General features: G+C 52.8%; 1 protein-coding gene across 11 annotated transcripts in view; it reads right to left on the reverse strand.

Moving 5' to 3' along the window:
* The window catches only part of DLG5 (discs large MAGUK scaffold protein 5), a 123,945-nt gene that overhangs the window by 12,276 nt on the left and 92,582 nt on the right, over positions 1-19,087 (reverse strand). For 4 of the 11 annotated variants that reach the window (XM_010820600.4, XM_010820599.4, XM_024986712.2 and 1 more), the window contains 16 exons: positions 18,201-18,333; positions 17,643-17,770; positions 16,470-16,645; positions 16,030-16,133; positions 14,048-14,140; positions 11,672-12,691; positions 10,727-10,850; positions 10,248-10,389; positions 8,873-8,985; positions 8,164-8,259; positions 7,828-7,978; positions 4,438-4,600; positions 4,196-4,329; positions 3,388-3,534; positions 1,065-1,248; positions 337-485 (listed from right to left, as the gene is read on the reverse strand). In XM_010820600.4, the coding sequence (XP_010818902.1) occupies positions 337-485; positions 1,065-1,248; positions 3,388-3,534; positions 4,196-4,329; positions 4,438-4,600; positions 7,828-7,978; positions 8,164-8,259; positions 8,873-8,985; positions 10,248-10,389; positions 10,727-10,850; positions 11,672-12,691; positions 14,048-14,140; positions 16,030-16,133; positions 16,470-16,645; positions 17,643-17,770; positions 18,201-18,333 (3,057 nt within the window). The remainder of the gene's footprint in view (positions 1-336; positions 486-1,064; positions 1,249-3,387; positions 3,535-4,195; positions 4,330-4,437; positions 4,601-7,827; positions 7,979-8,163; positions 8,260-8,872; positions 8,986-10,247; positions 10,390-10,726; positions 10,851-11,671; positions 12,692-14,047; positions 14,141-16,029; positions 16,134-16,469; positions 16,646-17,642; positions 17,771-18,200; positions 18,334-19,087) is intronic. The other 7 variants (NM_001206088.1, XM_010820601.4, XM_024986713.2 and 4 more) reach the window with 5 other exon arrangements.

Consider the following 19,087-nt stretch of genomic DNA (forward strand, 5'->3'; position numbering starts at 1 on the left):
TTCCTTCAGGGCACTCCAGATGCTGCAACACCCACACACACTGCAGAGGGGTGTGCAGACTGAGTCAGGGGAGACCCGGAGAGGGGCACAGGCCACTGGAAAACGGGGCTCAGCGGCCTCAAACTTCCCCAGGCCCAAAACCCTAAAGAGAGAGCCTGTCTCACCCGAGGAGCTTTCAAGGGTTTTTCTAAGTAAGCTTAGAATTTGGGGCCCAAGTAATAATGCTCATAGTCCCATCCCTCAAGGGCAAGAAACACAGGGACGTTCACAGGGAACAGCCTCCATCAAAAGCCCCTCCCCAAGCCCCAAGTTCCTGGCAGCCCTGGCCACTGATACCTGATGTAGAAACTGTCGCCAGGCAGGCCCTTAATCTTGGAGAACTCCTCAGGGCGGTACTGCACCTTCAGGCGGACGCTGTCCTTGGGCTTCAGCATCTCCACGTAGACCTCCTCCACTGTCTTGCTACGTACATCCAGACCGCCATACTACCCAGAGATGGAGACGGGGGTCAGAGGGCAGAAGCAGGGAGGCCTGGGCACCCGTGAGGGGCCAGTAGTGGGATAAGGAGAAGATTCAGCATCCCCATCACTGGGCATCCATCTGCCCCACGTCTACAGAGGCTGAGGCCTCTACCAAGTGCCTGCTCTGCCCTCAACTGCTCCCAGCAGAGACCCTGTTCTAGCCTCCCAGCCAGTGAGGCCTACTGGAAACACGGCACTTCCCCTTGCTAAAGCTCCTTGTAGCTTTCAGTACCTACAACCTGCCTGCCCCATCCAAAGGGAGACCCAGTGAGAGGGAGATGGTGCTCACCATCAGACTCGAGTCCTGGTCCTACTGCTGCCAGGAGCAGAGCATCTGCCCTCCCGATGCCAGTGCCCAAGCTGGGTCCTAACATGCCTAATATGCCTGCTTCCCTAATATTTACCCAGAGTGGGTCTGGGTAGCGTTCAACACCCAAGGGGGATGCCAGGCTGTGCTCCCCCGCCTCCATGTCACCTGAGACGGCAGGAAGCCCGACATGGGCAGAGGGCAGCCTGGCTGCTGCTCGGCAGCTCAGAACTTACCTCAAGGATGAGGTCCCCGGGCACGAGGCCGTCGGGGCCCCTGGCAGGACTGTCGTCCTCCACCTCGGCCACAAACACCCCGTGCAGGTTCCCTCCACATAAGTGCACGCCAAGCTCCAACTGCGACTTCTTGATGAAGACGACTCGGGGCTCTGGGGTCTTCTTGGTGGCATCTCCCACCATCCTTTCAGGAAGGAAAACGAAGCTCTTCAATTGTGCACAGGAAGGGAGGCAGGCGCGAACAAAGACGAAACGGTGGTGACACCCTGACCATTTTCTGCTCCCCTCTCAGGTCTCATGAGGCCCCAGAACCAGGAGCCAGGAGTGAGGCTGACACAGCTCTACCTGTAGTGGCTCGGTTTATAGGCAGGGCACTGAGATGAGGCAGAGGTGAACACACAGCCATGGTCACCCCGCCACTCAGGGACAGAGTGGACATCAACGCCGCTATTTCCAGCCCAGCTGTCCATCACACGTCGTGGGTTGCATCTCACCCACCTGGATTGCACTTGTTTTCCTAATTTTATTCTCCTGAGAAAGTCAGAGCCGGGGTAACCTCCAGGCCACAACTCATTCAGCAAATGTTTACTGAGCAGTGTCTATGGCCCAGAGGGTACTGAACCAAAAGCCACCAAGGAACTCACAACACAGGGACACTGAAAGGCTAGCAAATAAACTGAGCAAAGGCAACGGGGCAGCAATGGAGCCTGATGAGTGGGACCTCAGGGGAGCAGCCAGAGAGTGACAAAACTTTTGCTGCAGGCAAGTATAGCCAAGATTGTCGGGAGAAATATCAATAACCTCAGATACGCAGATGACACCACCCTTATGGCAGAAACTGAAGAGGAAATAAAGAGCCTCTTGATGAAAGTTAAAGAGGAGAGTGAAAAGCTGGCTTAAAGGTCAACATTCAGAAAACTAAGATCATGGCATCCGGTCCCATCACCTCATGGCAAATAGATAGGGAAACAATGGAAATGGTGACAGACTATTTTCTTGGGCTCCAAAATCACTGCAGATGGTGATGGCAGCCATGAAATTAAGAGACACTTGCTCCTTGGAAGAAAAGCTATAACAAACTTAAGACAGCATATTAAAAAGCAGAGACATCATTTTGCCAACAAAGGTCCGTCTAGTCAAAGCTATCATTTTTCCAGTAGTCATGTATGGATGTGAGAGTTGGACCATAAAGAAAGCTGAGCGCCTAAGAGCCGATGCTTTTGAACTGTGTGTTGGAGAAGACTCCCAAGAGTCCCCTGGACTGCAAGGAGATCAAACCACTCAATCCTAAAGGAACTCAGTCCTGAATATTCATTGGAGGACTGATGCTGAAGCTGAAACTCCAATACTTGGGCCACCTGATGTGAAGAACTGACTCATAAAAGACCCCGATGCTGGGAAGATTGAAGGCAGGAGAAGGGGATGACAGAGGATGAGATGGTTGGAGAGCATCACTGACTTGATGGACATGAGTTTGAGCAAGCTCCAGGAGTTGGTGATGGATAGGGAGGCCTGGTGTGCTGCAGTCCACAGGGTCATAAAGAGTCAGACATGACTGAACTGAAGTGCACCCCTCACAGGCACAGTGAAGGGTCACAAGCAGGAGAGCCCTGAAGAGGCCCCAGCCTCCAGCCTGTAACTTCCGTGAGGAGTCCATCAACGCCATGCCAGAGAAAGGGCTCTGTCCAGGATTGCAGGAACACCTCCCAACCCAGCCTGCACAGCCCTCGCCCCACCTCCCCTCCAGTTCCTGTGAGAACAGGGCCTCCTCCTGCCCACACTACCACTGGTCCCTCCTCCTGACTTCTCTCCATGCCCACCCTTTGCGTGGGTAACCCCTGCTCGTCCTGAACACTGTCACTCAGCTCCCAGCCATGCTCCATCATGGCCCCCGGTCCCCCTCCCAGCACTTCAGCTGTGCTGTACACGCCTGTTCACTGATCTACCACCCTCAAACCAGGAGCTCCTTGGGGGCAACACTGCTGTGGATGGCCAGAGCCCCAGCCTGGATGGGTGAGGACTGTGGGATTCAGCATCTGAGAACAAGTGAAGTGAGAAAAGGAGGAGAAAAAGAAAAAAAGTAGAGCCAGGATTGAGTCAGTGGAAAAACTAGAGAAAAAAGAGAGGGCAGGAGAGAGAGAGGGAAAAGGACTGGCATGCTCCCCACACCAAATCCTGACAAGCTGGTGTGCCATCTGCAATGCAGGGCAGCGCTGGGACCACGTCCCTCAGAGGATGCACAGGGGCTATAAAAATGACCTTCCTGGCCGCCCCGCTCAACCCAGGTGCACTGACGGAAGGCTCTTGGCAAGCAGTTACTGACCTGGAGCTGGGGATGCTCTGTTTGGCCGGGGGTGTGCCAGGGCCCTCGTCCTGCTCCATCAGCGGGTCAATGACAGAGGGATGCTCTGGGGTGGTGGCCCCGCTGCCCTGGAGAGTGGAGTGAATACCAACGGGGTCCAGGTGGGAGCTGGGGACAGAGGACAGGAAGAATAAGGAATGGCAGGCAGCTGCCCAGAGCCATCCCGCTGTGGTGGTGCTGGGCTCTGGGATGTGAACGAAGACCAGGTCACACAGATCTATGACCTGAGCCCTGAAAAGAGCAAGTGCCTTGGCAGCTTGGACTCAGTTGTCCACCTGCATGATCTGCCTGTCCTCAACTTGAGGGCAAACGGTGAGCCTGAGGACACATGAATCCGCTGCTCCCCTTTCCTGTGTCTGAGCATCTCAGCCCCACCCCTGCACCACAGGGGCACTTCTCTCTCTCTGCTTACCTGTCCTGCAACCTGCAGCACAAAGGCAGGTGTCCGGCGTCTGCCCACGGACAGGGGTCGGACCGCTCAATGTGAGGATCCACCTCAGGCCTCAGTGCCTGGCTACCACACACGTGTGCCGGGGCATCCTGCTTCACAGGGTGCCTGGCCACCTGTTTCCACACCCCATTTCTGGAGGGGAAACCCTCCCTTGATATGTCTCTTCTCCAGAGCCCAAGGCTGCTCAACTCTCCTCTCATGGCAGCAGAATCCCCAGAGCTTGCAGCTGCACATGGTTTCCTCAGAGCAAGCCACACACCTGCGGCCTCCACTTCTCCTCCGGCAGCCCAGATGCCCCTCGGAGGCCCAGGACCTCACCTGGACCGGGAGTGGCTGCTGAGCTGGTGCATGTGTGGGTTGTACTGGGCCAGAATGGTGATGGTGTCGCACTGCTGCCCGATGATGAGCCTGGCCTGCTGCTCTGTGGCGCTCCGCAGGTTGATGCCATTGAACTAGGAAACACGGAGAACGGGCTCAGCAAGGAGAGAAGAGGGCACGGAGGAGGTCCTGGGACTCAGAAAGGGATGAGGCGGGGGGGAGAAGGGTGGCTTCCCGCTCACCTCAAGTAACTGGTCCCCATACTCAAGGCCAGCCTGGTGAGCGATGCTCCCCCCGGTCACCTTGGAGACGTAGACGCCGCCCTTCTCCCCACTCACGATGGAGATGCCCAGCGGCTCCGAGCCCTTCTGCAGCTTCACATGGCGTGGCTCCTCCACGTAGGGCCTTGGAAGAGAGCCAACGGTTTTGGGGACTCAGACTCAAAGGGAAGGTCTGGGGAGGGTCTGAGGTCAGGCATGCATTCGCTATGCAGAGAGGGCCAGGGAACGTGGACGCTCCTATGACGACACAGCTGGATGGGCACACGATGAAGTCCACCCTCACACAGTGGTGATGCACAACCCATGCACCACACAACCCATGCAATACAAACACGACCCCCACGGTGGACACAGAGGCATCAGTCCCAAAGTCACAGAGTGGTCCGTGTGAACTATAAGCACTGATATACGCAGGGAAAGGGCACGCAGGCTTCCACGACCGGAGAGGAATGGCCTCACGATGTGCAATTTACAAACCTCCAGTGGGGTCTCAGATGCCCTCGGAGGAAAAGAAGTGCTTTCTGGGATGATGTTTACCCCCAAAGGGACAATGTGAAATACCAGTTTTTATATTTACCAGTACACAGAGTGATGTAAACTGATCATGAAATTAAGCTGCTGCAAACCCGAGGCATTTAAAAGGGGTCGGGGAGGCTGGGAGCAAGGTGACACCATGCAGTCGCTGGCCCCAGGCTGCCACCCACCGCCCTGAGGGAATGAGGGGCATGGGGGCTGGGGTGGGGCCCTGCTGTCGGGCCAACCTCAGACTCCTCAGCGAGGAGGACCTGGGCCTGGCAGCCGCAGGCAATCTCAGGAGGGATCTGTGGTGGTGGAGGCATCTGGAAGGTGCAAAGGGTTAGAAAGAAGAGAGGGGTGATTGGAGGAGAAAGACAACCACGGAGGCCTGGAATGTAACAGACAGACAGCTGCATGACACTGAGCCACCAGGGCTGCGCTGCACGCAGCCTGGGCTCCAAGCAGAGCACCGCCCCCAGGTCCCCTCCTCCAGAGCACGTGGGTGGGTGTGAATCCACGTGTAGAAGGGCAGGTGGGCAGCGGGGAGCCCTTTTTGAGGTAATCCTTCCCTTTTAACCTCCTGAATAACTTAAACTTTTATAATATGCAGAGTTTTGTCAAAACAATAAAGCTTCTTTGTAAAAGAGGTTCATAAAATATACTTAGTATTACAAATAGCTTGAAACATAACATTAAGGAGGAAATCTTTACGTATATAAAATAAGATAAAATGCATTTACACTGTAAATGTAATACTTGCGTGTGTGCGCATGTACACGCACACACCCCCGCTTGTACACGCGCACCCCCCCCCCCCCCCCCCCGCCCCGCCAAAAGGTTAAATAACAGCAATTGAATCTCTGGTTGATGATCAGTGGTCCCCAACCTTTTCAGCACCAGGGATCAATTTCATGGAAGACAATTTATCCACGAACCAGGGTTGGAGAAGATGGTTTTGGAATGATTCAAATGCATTACATTTATTATGCACATTATTTATCTACTGCCACCACTGATCTGACAGGAGGTACTGGTCTGAGGCCCAGATGTTGGGGACCCCTGAATTATGCAACCTTTTTTCTTTCTAAATCCTCCTGAAACCATCTCCCCCAACCCTGGTCCATGGAAAAATTGTCTTCCATGAAATATATCTCTGGTGCTGAAGAGGCTGGGGACCGCTGATCATCAGAGATTCAATTGTTTACCCGGTTTTCAATAATGATAGTGTATTTTAGACTGAAGAAAAGAGGGACTATTTTTAATGAGTAATCCGTCCTTCAGCCAGGTCACACACGTTAAACTTGATGTCATTTAAGCACCATGAAGGCAGGTGTCATTGACACACACACGCTCACACACATCAGTTCTCTGTGCTCTGTAGAGGAAGCTAAGGGGATGTCCAATTGCATAAGACAAGGCCCCTTCTGATTCTGAGGAACCCACCGTACTGGGGGGAAGATCTTGTTCCCTCAAAGACCTGAGCTGGGGTTCAGTAAAACCACACCCCTTCAGGGCCAGTGTGTGCTCCCGTCTGCACAATGCAGGTGAGGCTCTCATGAACACATCGATACAAACTGCGCCTGACCCCCCGGGGGCCTGCTGGCAGTTACAGGCACAAGCTGCGCTCCAGTTCACACTTGCTTGGTGTGCTGTCTCACAAGTTCAGACTGTCAAGTCAGATGAGGTTTTCTTAATGACGGGCCCAGCCAGCAGCATCGTTTCTATGGCTCATAGCTACAAGGGCCCTCGGCTTTTTGGACTGAAGTAGAGGAAAGTAGCTCTAGTCCTTGGTCATTCAGTTGTGTCTGACTCTTTAGGACCCTGTGGACTGTAGCCCACAAGGCTCCTCTGTCCATGGTATTTCCCAGGCAAGAATACTGGAGTGTGTTGCCATTGCCTTCTGCAGGGCATCTTCTCGACCCAGGGATTGAACCTGCGTCTCCTGCACTGAAGGCAGATTCTTTACTATCTGAGCCACCAGGGGAGCTGCAGTCCTTGCAAGTAATTAAATAAAGGTAAGTTTGAGCTTAATCCTATCTCCCACTACCATCTAGAGAGAACCCTTTAAATAGAAATCCGATCTGGTGAATCCCACTCTGAAGAACAACTGAAGCGGATGAGGAGCCCACAGAGTTTGTGCAGCGAGGGATGGCCCTGAGAAGAGGCACGTCTGGAGGGACAGCTGCTTTTCAAAATGAACCAATAAATGGCTAATTGTACGTGTATGCCTCATACACTTTTTTTTTCCTACGTGTGTTTTATCTCACAATAAGCTTGGGGGCAGAGGTCAAGCAATGCAGCTATGTTCTGGGGTCAAAAAGCAAAGGATAAGAACGAGTCTGATTCTAATTAAGGTCGGCTGATCGCTAACCAAGTGAGCACAGACAGACTACTCCAAATTCCCAACTTCAGTCTCCTCCCCTTACATGGGGTCAGTGCTGACACTGCTGATCACGGGGTTACACGAGGATTGCACAACTTACTATGTGGACAGTGCTTAAACAAGGGCCTGGGAGGTAGTGAATGGCATCACTCCATCACAATGTCAGGTCGACGCCAGCATCACTTGCTGGAGCCCCCCACCTCCGCCTGCGGGCACTCAGTGTAAGAGCTCACCCTGCCTTCCCGGCCAGCCAGGTGCACCCCTCCTCCTGCATCAGGAGCGCACAGGACTCCCTCATGACGTCCTGCAGCAAGACACCAGCGAATGCGAGGCGACCCAAGCTGCAGTGGCCTCGCTGGAGGTCAACTCTGTGGGCCCTCCCCAACCCCCAGCACCTCCCAGGACTCAGCGCTGGCCCACCGCAGGGGCGCCCGTCCCCCGGGCCTGCTCACCTGTCCTTCCTGCGCTCCCCGGGGGCAGCAGGGTTGACAGCAATCCTGGGCAACGTGGCGGCTGAGGTCTGGGACTGGCTACAGGAGGACAGGCCTTCTACGCTGAGGGGAGACTGCGGGGGCGTGCTGCACTCCGAGTGCGACAGCGAGCCTGCGGGGCGGGCGGGTGCGGGCCAGACGGCCCAGACACACGGCCGTGAGCGCAGGTGCCTGAGGCCTGCCCTGCCGGCCATTACTGATGGCGGAGGTAGTTGGGGAGCTGTGAGCGGTGCCCAGAGCCCCCACCTTGAGGACGGAGGGGCCAGCAGGGGAGGGAAGCACTGAGGAAGACCTCACCTCTGTCAGAGCCCACGACAGACCGCGGGTATCTCGGCGTCGATGGGATTTTAATGCGTTCTGCCTTGAACTGCAAATTGCTGGAAGACCCTGTGGCTCCACAAGAAGACAAAAGCTTAGGCTTGTGACTGAACAGTGCCCCTCACTCCCTCCCCACCACCCTAGGAGTCAGGAAAGACACACGGTTACACAGAAGTAAGCGGGCCCGGCCATTTGTCCCTGGGGGTGTCTCAACGTGGGACTGTCAGGGAAAGCAGACGCTCAGTCCCCAGCATGTGAATAATCTGTGCAGGGGGAGGCTGCCGCAGAACGGTATCAAGTCTGGCTCCAGCCCCGAGCAGACGGTAACCCAGGTGACAAAAGTCACTGTGGCCTTGTCTCCACAAGGCTGGAAGCAGCCCCACATGAGTGTCCTTCTGGGATAACTGTCAGGCTCGACTCCAGGTGGCATTCTCTGAACAGCAACGCAACATCCCCCAGAATGACCTCAGGGTAGGAGCAGGGCTCCTGGGCTAGAGATCATCAGAGCAACTGCATGGCCACTGTGGGAAGCTGCAGGAAGGCCACAGGAAAGGGCTCTGGGTGCAGAATGGAGTCAGCCTCGGCCCCAGGTCAGGAGAGGGGCCACCGGGAGGTCTGGGCATGAGGGTGTGGATGCAAAGTAAGGCTGGTGCCTGCTCCGGTGAGAAGGCTCCAGTAGCGTACTTACCGAGGCGGGCACTGGAGGGCAGGGAGTTGGACCCATGGGAGGCTCTCATGTCAGAGCAGTCGCTGCAGGCCCTGGGGCTCAGGTCCAGGCTGAGGCGGCCCTGGTGCTGGACACTGTGTGAGAAGCAGACAGGTGAGGAGCTCGGGAGGAAGACCAGGATGGGACCAAGTGACTGGCTTTCCCGAGGCCCTCTGCCAGCTCAAAGCAACCCAGAAGCCGCTCCCGGGCAGCTGAGGACACTGACCACCCACAGCCGCGCACAGAGGGCCCTGCAAGCCCCGGGCCAGGACCAGGCAGAAGGGACTGCAGAAGGCCTGAATCCTGCAGAAGGTGGGCAGGGCGAAGCTGGACGGCACCGAGGACAGAGTCCTGCACCTCCCTCAGGAAAGCCCGCCCAGGAGACTGGAGAGTGGAGGGCGGGGAGACGACATAGCCCAGGTCAGGGCTGGCCTGCCCAACAGTGACCTCCTCTAGCTGTGAGACTCCATCTCGTCAGTGCTTGCAGCCTTCCAGTGGTCTTCACTGCACTCAGGATAAAACCCAAACTCTGCATCATGGCCACAGGCCCTACAGGGTTTGTGCCTTCCTCCTGACTCACCATCTCTTTCCCGGGCTCTCCTACTCTGTCCCTTGAGCCCATCACCTCTGTCTCAGACACCTGGGCCGCAGCACCCACGGCCCTTCCCAGAAGCTCCTCCCCAAGTCCTGTGCGACTGGCCTCCTCTTGCCCCTCTGGTCATGGCAGCATCCCCCTGCATGGGGTCCTCCCCATGGCCCAATCTAACTTCTCACAGCCTAATCTGTTGACATTTTAGGGTCTTCAAGGTCACTCAGCACCATCTGATCTGAGTGGTTCTGTTCTCTCTTTTTTTTTTTTTTTTACACCCGCCCCCCACCCCCACCACTTGAACACAAACGCCATAGGAGAGGAAGTTTATCTGCTTAATTTTCCACTATAAAGAACTATCGCAGTCTGTGGCATGTAGTAGATGATCAATTAAAATCTTAAAAACTGAAGCAATGAGTGATCTTGCATCAATCTATTCAGTTTTTAAGGCTCCATTCTCATCTATCAACCAAAGACAGTTAAGAGCAAGGTTGCTATAGCAATCAAGTGAGATGATGCTTATAAACGTCCGAGCATACTGCCTGGCACTCAGGTATCACCTGCCATCACTACCATCTTCCTATAAATACCTTTTCAAGCTCCATGTTGGTAAATGAAGAGAGTGACCTTAAAGTTTACTTTCCCTGGGGTCCCAGTGCTACTCTACCAAGTCCCTTCCCCATACAGAGCCCCTCTGTGTACAGTGGCTTTACGCCCAGGTAGGCTGGGATGGCTGGGGTTCAGGGAGGCATGGGCGGCCTCACATACCTGGGGTGCAGCCCGTGGGGGCCAGCCTCTCTGGGGATGGGTGGAGAGCTGCAAGGGCCGACCCTGTGGCTGCGCACGGTGTAGATGGGGTTCCTCAGGACGGAGCTCACAGTGCTCGGGGCCAGACTCCGGGGCACCGTGCCTGGAAACGGGTAGGGTGAGACATCTGCCCTGCAATACCCAGCTAGCCCCGGACCTATGCAAGCATCTGGCCCTTCTCCATCATAAAGCAGGAGAACTCTCTTCAGTGCTGCCTATTTCCCAGACTGCCATGGGCAGAAAACGCTCTGAAAAGCTAAAAAATGTCACTGATACAAGACGAAACACTCCAGGTAGGTCAGCAACTGCTAAACCTTTTGGACTGCTCTGTTGAGGACATGCAGCAGCTCCCTGAAACGACCGTCTCCACTCTCCCTGAGGCCAGGTGGCCTTGTGAGCCCACGTCGACCCTCCTCCCCAGCCCTGCCCTGCCAGCTCACCCACAGATGCCCTGCTGGGGTAGAACGGAGGGTTGCTGTGCCGGCTGGAATGTCCAGGAGAGTAAGGGGCCCACTCCTGGAGATCTGGGGAGAGCTCTCCACTGGCCGGGGTGCACTTCTGCTCCTGCAGAACCAAAGGCAAGAGGCAGTGGCTGGAAACAGGGAAACACACGGGCACCAGCAAGCAATTTCTGTCCTCTATGACCTAGCTTCTCCCACTTGGACACATGCAGTGACACCTGGGAGAGTTCATAGCTCGCTATTCATTCATGTTGTTTTAACACATCTGAAAGAGTAGAACTTCCTTCAAAAATACTTTGGAAGAAAACCACAGAGAAAGAATCTGTTCTTTCAAAGAAACAGATTTTGTGTGTAGAAAGTAGAACACATGTATGCCTCAGGCACATGTCTATAACAACTCCACATGATTTGCCCAGCCACGTGAAGCTCTGTGTCTGCCGAGAGAAGCATAGATTTGTTCTCCTGCTTATAGCCATCTTTCCCTCCTAGAAATGACCACAGCACCTGCAAAAACTCACCTGTCCTGCTGCCAGCTAACAGATTCACATGTGCTATATTGTCTCCCTAGGCTCTTCAAGGTAGGTCCCTACCACCCGGTTCCATCGTAAAAGTTCAAAAGCTTCCTGCTAGATAAGCAAACCACAGCCCACACCCAAGATGATGCTCCTCTCCTGGCATCATGTTACCACCATCATGCACGCCTCAGGGGACATTCCAGTCTCCTAAGGGAGTCTGCTTCCTGTTGGCATCTACCCACTACCCCCACCCCCAAGCAGGTGCTGAGAGCTAAAACAGAAGAGCCAGGGCTAAGCCTGAGCTGGGGAACGCCGGTACAGGCGAGCACAGGCCTCTTCATGGAGTGCTCACAGCCCACTGCCCCACCCTCCTCCAGCTGGCCCTAATCCACCCCGGGTCAAGCACCACCTCCAGGAATTGAGCAGGGATCACGACTGGAGCGAGCTTAGGCCGAATGATGGGCGCGGACTTGGGCCGGCGGCGCTTCTGCCCCAGCTCCTCTACCTTCTGGGAGGTGAGGTCCTCGTCACAGGACTTCTTGGCTGGCAGGTAGGAAGAGTCCCTGTCCCCTTCAGGGCAGTAACTTGAAGCGATGCGGACCCTGGCCTTGCGAGGGGGCGAGGCGTGCATGGGATCCCCAGGGTCCACGTCAGGGGGCAGGGCGCTCGGGGGGCTGGTGGACGGGGAGCTGCCCACCAGAGTGGCCTCTGACTCAGAACTGGTTTCCAGCTTGTGCTGGAACTTAATGGAGTCACCCCTCCTGGGAGGTTTTGGGGGCGTCAGAGGTCCCACCCTCTTGGAGGGCAAGGGGGAATGGGCAGGCCCAGAGCCTGGGAGCAAGTAGTCTATTTTGGGGGGTGTCTGGGGGCGTTTGAAAGTGTTTGGGTCAAAGATAGATTTTCTTTGCTTTGGCTTCCTGTAAACAGAGAGCTTCTCGGGCCCCGCCACGGAGCTGAGCACAGCCTTGGGCCAGGTCCCACCGCTGTGGGCGCTGTCAGGCTCTGCCTTGTCCAGGGGGGCCTCCGCCGCCCCACAGGGGCCCACCTCAGTCTCGAAGGGCAGCAGCGGCCGCCGGCTGCGCATGTCTGCCGGCCCATAGCCACGCTCCCCCGAGGCATCCGAGCGGAAGGAGCTCAGGCTGCGCTCGGACGCGCTGGGACAAGCCTGGGGGGAGACAGAGAAGGGTCCCCCGGGGAACGGCTTGTGCAGGAAGGAGCTGCTGCCTCCGGGGGGGCCCAACTCCTTCCTGTCTTCCAGCCTGTCCGCACAGAAGATGTCTGTCTGTGTGGAGTTGTTGTGCTGCATCAAATTCCGTTTATTCTGAGCCTGGACCTCTGGGCCATGGGCTCGGTAGCTCAGCATCTTATCAGAATCCTTGATGTTTTCAAAGATATTCTGGCCGCTCCATGAGGCGCTCTGAGGGAACACCTAAGTAGGGGTTGCAAAAGAGTGAGGAAGAGAGCGGGTGAGACGACAGGACCTGGAGCTGTCAACAAAAAACATCCCTGGAGGTAAAGCCATGGGAGGGAATGGGCCACACACACCCCAAAGTTGGACAGACGGACAGGCGTACAGGTGCACGCCTCGCCCGTGGGTGAGGCTTGTTTACAGCCTGGCCGCTATGAACCCACAGGAGAGACACAAAGTTCCCTGGTTTGAGCGTTTTCTGAAATCACTTGTATTGTGTTCTGCCTAGTTTTTTAAATGATTAAACAAAATGTAAAAGCTTCATTCTTAAAGATATTTCTTATAGTATGCCAAGGCAATGGCATATTATTCAGCGATAAAAAGAAACAACCTATCAGGCCACGAGAAGACACTCAGGGAACCTTAAATGCATATTACAGAGTGAAAGAAGCCAATCTGAAAATGCTACAGAGGCTAGCTATATGACATTTTGGAAAACAGAAAACTACGAAGATAGTAAAAAGATCAGAGGCTGCCAAGGGGAGGAGGGGGATGGATAGGTGAAGCCCCAAAGATCTTTAGAGCAGTAAAATTATTCTCTACGGTAGTGTGCTGGTGGATACATGTCCTTATACACTTGTCCCAACCCACAGAATGTACTCCAAAAGCGAATCCTCATGTCAACTGAACATTTCAGTTAATACTAATGTATGAATACCGGCTCATCAGTGGCAACAAATGCACCCCCACTGACGCTAAATGAACAGGAGAAACAGAGTGGCTAATATGAGGACTCTCTGTACTAACATAACTTCTCTATAAACCCGAAACTGCTCCCCTAAAAGCCTATGAATTTTTAAATAATACTTTAAAATATCTCTTAATAAAGTAGATGAGCCTGTTTCCAGCCTTCTTAGAAAAGCTGACAGGAAAGCACAACAAATGCCCTTAAATCCATTTAGAGTCAACAATATTTTGCCAGATTGTCTATACCTATTTACCCTGCAGAACATTTGCAAATAAGTTACAAATATTATGATATTTCACCCTAACAGCTTCAACATGCCTTTCCCTCAAATGAAGCCATTCTCCTATATAATCTCAACACCATTATCATACCCAGGAAAAGTAAAAATTTCCTAAGATCACCTAATTATCCAGTCCTGATCCAAACATCCTTCATAGCTGGGTTGTTTGTTTGTTTTTGGTTTTTAAACCAGGATCCAGTCAGGGTTAGTGCACACCCTAGACTTAGAAACCAAGACTTTTTCCCCAAGGATCCCAGTGATGTGGAAAAGCAGCTCAGGTACACAGAGCTGAGGCTCTGCCTGCCCCACAGATAGCGAGAACAGAGCCAGTGCAGGGTGGGGTCCTTACCTTCAGGAGGGACAGGGTCAGGGAGTCCTGGCAGCTCCGCAGCAGAGACTCACACTCATTCAGAGACTTGTTGTCCAGTGCAATGCCATTGATCTAGAGCCAACAAAGAGCCCATCAGGCTCGTGCCAGGCCAGGGGTTCTGCCCAGCTGCTGACCCATGCTGGACAGTGGGCCTGGTTATGTAAGGTGCCCGTGTCTGGAGCTGGCAAAGGAGAGAAAGCCCCTCGCCAGTAAGGCCCTCAAAGTCCAGTTACGGGGCTTCTGAAGCAAACGAAATACACAGCCTTAAGAGCGCTCTGGGGACGGGACTTGTCTGGCTGGGACCAGAATTCCAGGGGTCCCAGGGAGCATCCCACCCTGCTGCTTCCTGCTGTGTGATGCTGGACCGTGGCTCAGAACTCCTTCACACGCAAAAAGGAAGAAAAACATGTTTGACCCCCCAGGAGTGGGAGGAGACTGAAAATGAGATCACGGTGTGGGAGACCACAGAGGAACCACGTGACACCAAGTATCATCACAAAGACTCCCACAACCCATACGCCTGAGTCTCTGGCCACATCCCTCTCAGACTCGTTCCAATCCTTTTTAAAAGTGTATATGCAGTAGATGACCGGCGATGCTGGGGCAGTGCTCTTGATGGAGCACTGCTCGGCATCACGGGCCATTCCATCAGCACAGCCAACCACGTGACAGGGCTCACAGCATAAAGCCAAGTGAAAAAGGCTATCTCAAATGGGCACGTACTCTAAATTCTACTTATACAATGTCCTCCAAATGACAGAATTATGGAGCTGGAGAACAAATTAGTTGCCAGAGTTATGACAGGGGGTGGGGGGTGGAACATGCTGAGGATTGTGGAGGTTAATATAAAGGGTAATTCATTTTGAAGTATGACAGAAATCAAACCAATATTGTAAAGCAATCATCAATCAATTAAAAGTAAAGAGAATTATAAAAACAAACAAATAAATGTTAACATGAGGGAGATCTTTGCAGTATTGGACAGTTCTATATCTTGGTTTTTTTTCTTAATCTAAAATGTGATAAAACAACAGAAATCTATACCTAGACCCTGTGCCCGCATCTACTGTCTGGTTTTGATGCCACAGTTACATAAGACGCAGCCAACTGACATAACTAGAGGATGCGGATACAGGACCTTTCTGTATTATCTTCGCAACTTTTAAAATATTGCTTAATATCACACCTGAATTATCTCAGCAATTATCTGAAAATCAAAACTTAAAAATATATATTCAGAGTGATTATCTTGGACTGGTGGATTAATTTTTTTGGTTTTTATCTTGGGAGGGTAGATTAATTTGGTTGGTTTTGTTTTTCTTTATAACTTTCTTACATCTTAAAAATTTTCACAACGCCCATATTGCTTTTAACTCCAGCTTGCCCCCAAATCTGAAAAAACACTGGCAAAGATGTGACATAACAAGCTACCCCAAACACTGAAGATGAGACTGAAACGGCCACAGCTTCCTTGGAGCACATGAAGAAAGGTCAGGTCACAGGATAAATGCTTACAGCCCATGAGCCAGCAATTCCGCCCCCTGGAACTATACCCCATGGCAAGACACAGCAGTGGCCACGCAGCACTGCTATAAAAGCAAAATGTCCTGACCGTGCATCAGGGGACTGGCTCAACAGCCACTACGGAACATGCAGTTTATTGAAAAGACCAGATTTAAAGATGTAAATCTGGAAGAACCTCAAGGCATGCTGTTAAAAATAAAGAGCAAGGTTAGCAGCAGCACACTATATTATGACCACATCTGAAGTTTAAAAAAAAAAAGTGGGAGCTTAAACTGTAAGATAATAAACATTTGTTGCTTCAAAAAAATAAAGTGGGAGATATAAGTTTTGAGTGTTTTGGAGAGAAAAACACAATGAATTGTTAAAAGTGGTTGCCATCAGGGTGGGAACTGGGAGACAGGGAGTCTAGAACTGGGGAAAGAGTTCCCAAGACTTACGGCCACGATCCTGTCTCCCACAGCAAGGGACCCCTCCTTGGCAGCCGGGCTTCCGGGCACCACGGCGGCAGCATACACTCCATTCTCGAGACTGATGCCACTGTCTGCAAACCACAGAGGCCCACAGTTAACCCCCGCCAGGGTCAAACGGCCCTCTGGCTGTCTCCCCTCATCTTTGTGAGATCAACTTATAAAAGGGATGTTGGCAGACTATGAACTATCCATCTCAGCACCCCAACCAGGTCAGACCATCCAGGGGCCTGATCATGTCTGGTCTAGTGAATCAGTCAGTCAGTCACAGCAAGACTCAAGACCCAGATGGTCCCCTGGCGGGAAGCGCACACACTGCAATACCTCGTTCTGGGAATAAGGTACGCTTGAAAACACACGTACCCTCTCTACACAAGAAAGGGTACCCTATCCATCTCCACGGCCCCTACCTTTATGCCCGCTCAGGTTGATGTGCAGTGGTGTGACCACCTTCCCACCCAGGGACTTCCTCCGACGCACGACCATGTTGATGGCCCCCTCCCCATTGAGAAGTGCCTTGATGGCCTGCTTCTTGTCCTTGTTGATGAGGTCCACGTCGTTGATTCTCAGCAGCCAGTCATTGACCCTGAGGAGGGGCACAGCCAGGTCACTGCCTGAGAAAGCCTTGGGACCAGGGGAATGCCTGTTGCTCCTTCTCGGGAGCAGAACACCAGAAAGCAGGTACCCCACAAACACATTCAGAAAGATTTCCTCTTCTAAGAGAGTAGAGTAGTTAACCTTGTGGATGTTGCAGCCTGGGTTCAAATCCAAGCGCTACAACTTACTGGCAGTGTGATGTAGCCCCTCTAGGCCTCAGGGTTCTCATTTGTAAAATGGAGGCAACAAGCACCTACCTCGTGGAATTGTAAAGGTTAATGAATTCTATAAAGTGACTGAACTTAGCAGTCACCAAGCACTATGTAGGTGCTAGTTATTATCATTACTATGTCATGGGATGAGCAAGCAAAGCATATTCTAGACTCTCACACACACCACCTGAGCCCCCTTTAACACACAGAAGCAAAAGGAGAAAGATCAGATTCAGAGGCAATTTGGAGGCAGTATGTCCTTTAAGAACAGGGTTAACAGTTGAACCTGCAAGCTTCAGGTTGCTTCTAAGAGCCCCCCAGATCCTGGGATGCGTTCATTTAAATGCCAGCTGGTGGTCTCCCTGGTGGCTCAGTGGCAAAGAACCCACCCGTCAATGCAGGGGACAAAATGTTCGATCCCTGATCCGTGAAGATCCACATGCCGTGCAATCACCAAGCCTGCGAGCCACAACTATTGGGCCTGTGCTCTAGAGCCCGGGAACTACACCTACCGAGCCCACGTGCCCCGCAGCCTGTGCCCGGCAACGAGAGAAGCCACTGCAATGAGAGGCCTCCACACTACAATCAGAGCGTATCCCCTGCTCGCTGAAACTAGAGAAAGGCTGTGCAGCAATGAAGAGCCAGCACAGCCAAAAACAATTTTCTTAAAAAAGAAGTATCTTATCAATGTCACCTGGCTCTCCTCCAGGTCCTCTGCGTTAGGTCAAAGGGAAACTTCCCCCTCCCCGCCAGAGCCGGGGTCCTGACACTTACCGTAAGCGGCCATCAGCGATGCTTCCTTTGTCCACTTTAGTGACAAATATGCCACAGTCCCCCGGCAAACAAGGCTCATTCACACCCTCTGCCATATCGAACCCAAGTGCTTTCAAGTCAATATCCTCCTGTCAAGAACAGCAGCAACAGCTCACTTGAAGCAGTGATGAGAAACACTTGGCTCTTACACCTCTGGCCACTCACTCCAATGCGGGGGTTGAACCTTCACTCTGATGGGGCACTTGGTCCCCAGGATGAAAGCTCTGAGCAGCTGTGATCCACCCCTCTCTGCCACTGCAGACACACAGCCCCTCGAGCTCTGCTCTCCACGCACTGCCAGCATCTGCTGGGGGACACAGGAGGCCAAGCTGCAGCTGCTACCTGGCTTGGACAAGTGCCGGCAAAGGATGCATCTGCACCCTGGGAGGAAAAGCTGACCTCCCAACTAGCAGCCGTGAAACTGGAGGGCACTGCAGGAGGGCCGGCCACCCTCTCACCTCCGTCCCAAGCCTGCATGTTGAGGACAGCTGGGGAGAAAAAGACCTGCGGGCAGTTTACCGTCTCCCTTTCAAACTCCACAACTTCTGTCTCCCACTCCATAGAGTCTGTGTCGATGGCTGAGTCGTGCGAGCTGTGGGCCATCAGGTGCCGGAACCGGGCCTCCTTTTCCAACTGGGATTCCATCTGCTCCCTGTGGACGAAGAGGGAGTCATGGCAACGGCCCTCTGGGAGGCAAAGCATCCCAGCTGAGTCCACTGGGAAACGAGGTGGACCATGCCCATCTCCCTCACACTACACACCAGCTTCCTAATAAATCTGAGGGTCAGGTCAGGTCAAGGCTTCCTGAATCGGTGGGTTTTCATAGTTTTTAAGTCTCAGAAATTTGCCCCAAATTTATCTAAGTAGGGGCTTAATGCAATTCTGATAGAAATGCCAGTAAGACTTTCTGTAGCCAAGACTATTCTAAAATGTATATGGAAAGGCAAGGAATTAGAATGACTAAACCGATTTTTTAAATGAAGAATAAAATGGGAGGGATCCTTCTACTTGATTTCAAGACTTATACAGCTACATAAATCAAGGCTGTGTGGAACTGCCAGGAAGACAGAGACCTGGATCAGTAGAACAGAACAGAAGACCCAGAATCAGCTCCACAAAGTACAAAAGGTACAGAAGCAGTTCCGCAAAGAAAGCAGCGTCTTCAACTAAGGGCGCTGGAGCAGGCGGACATCACGGCAACAGACTCTCAGCCTGAACCCCATACCTTACGTAAAGATTAACTCGCGCTCTATCACAGATTTGAATGTAAAACTATAAAACTTCTAGAAGGAAAGTATAGGAGAAAATCTTTGAGATCTAAAATAGATGAAGGGTTTTTCAGACATAACATAATCCATTAAAAGTTTTTAAAAAACCAATACATTGGATTTGATCAAAATAAAAAG

This window comes from Bos taurus, chromosome 28 (assembly GCF_002263795.3).
Source record: "Bos taurus isolate L1 Dominette 01449 registration number 42190680 breed Hereford chromosome 28, ARS-UCD2.0, whole genome shotgun sequence".
NCBI lineage: Eukaryota > Metazoa > Chordata > Mammalia > Artiodactyla > Bovidae > Bos > Bos taurus.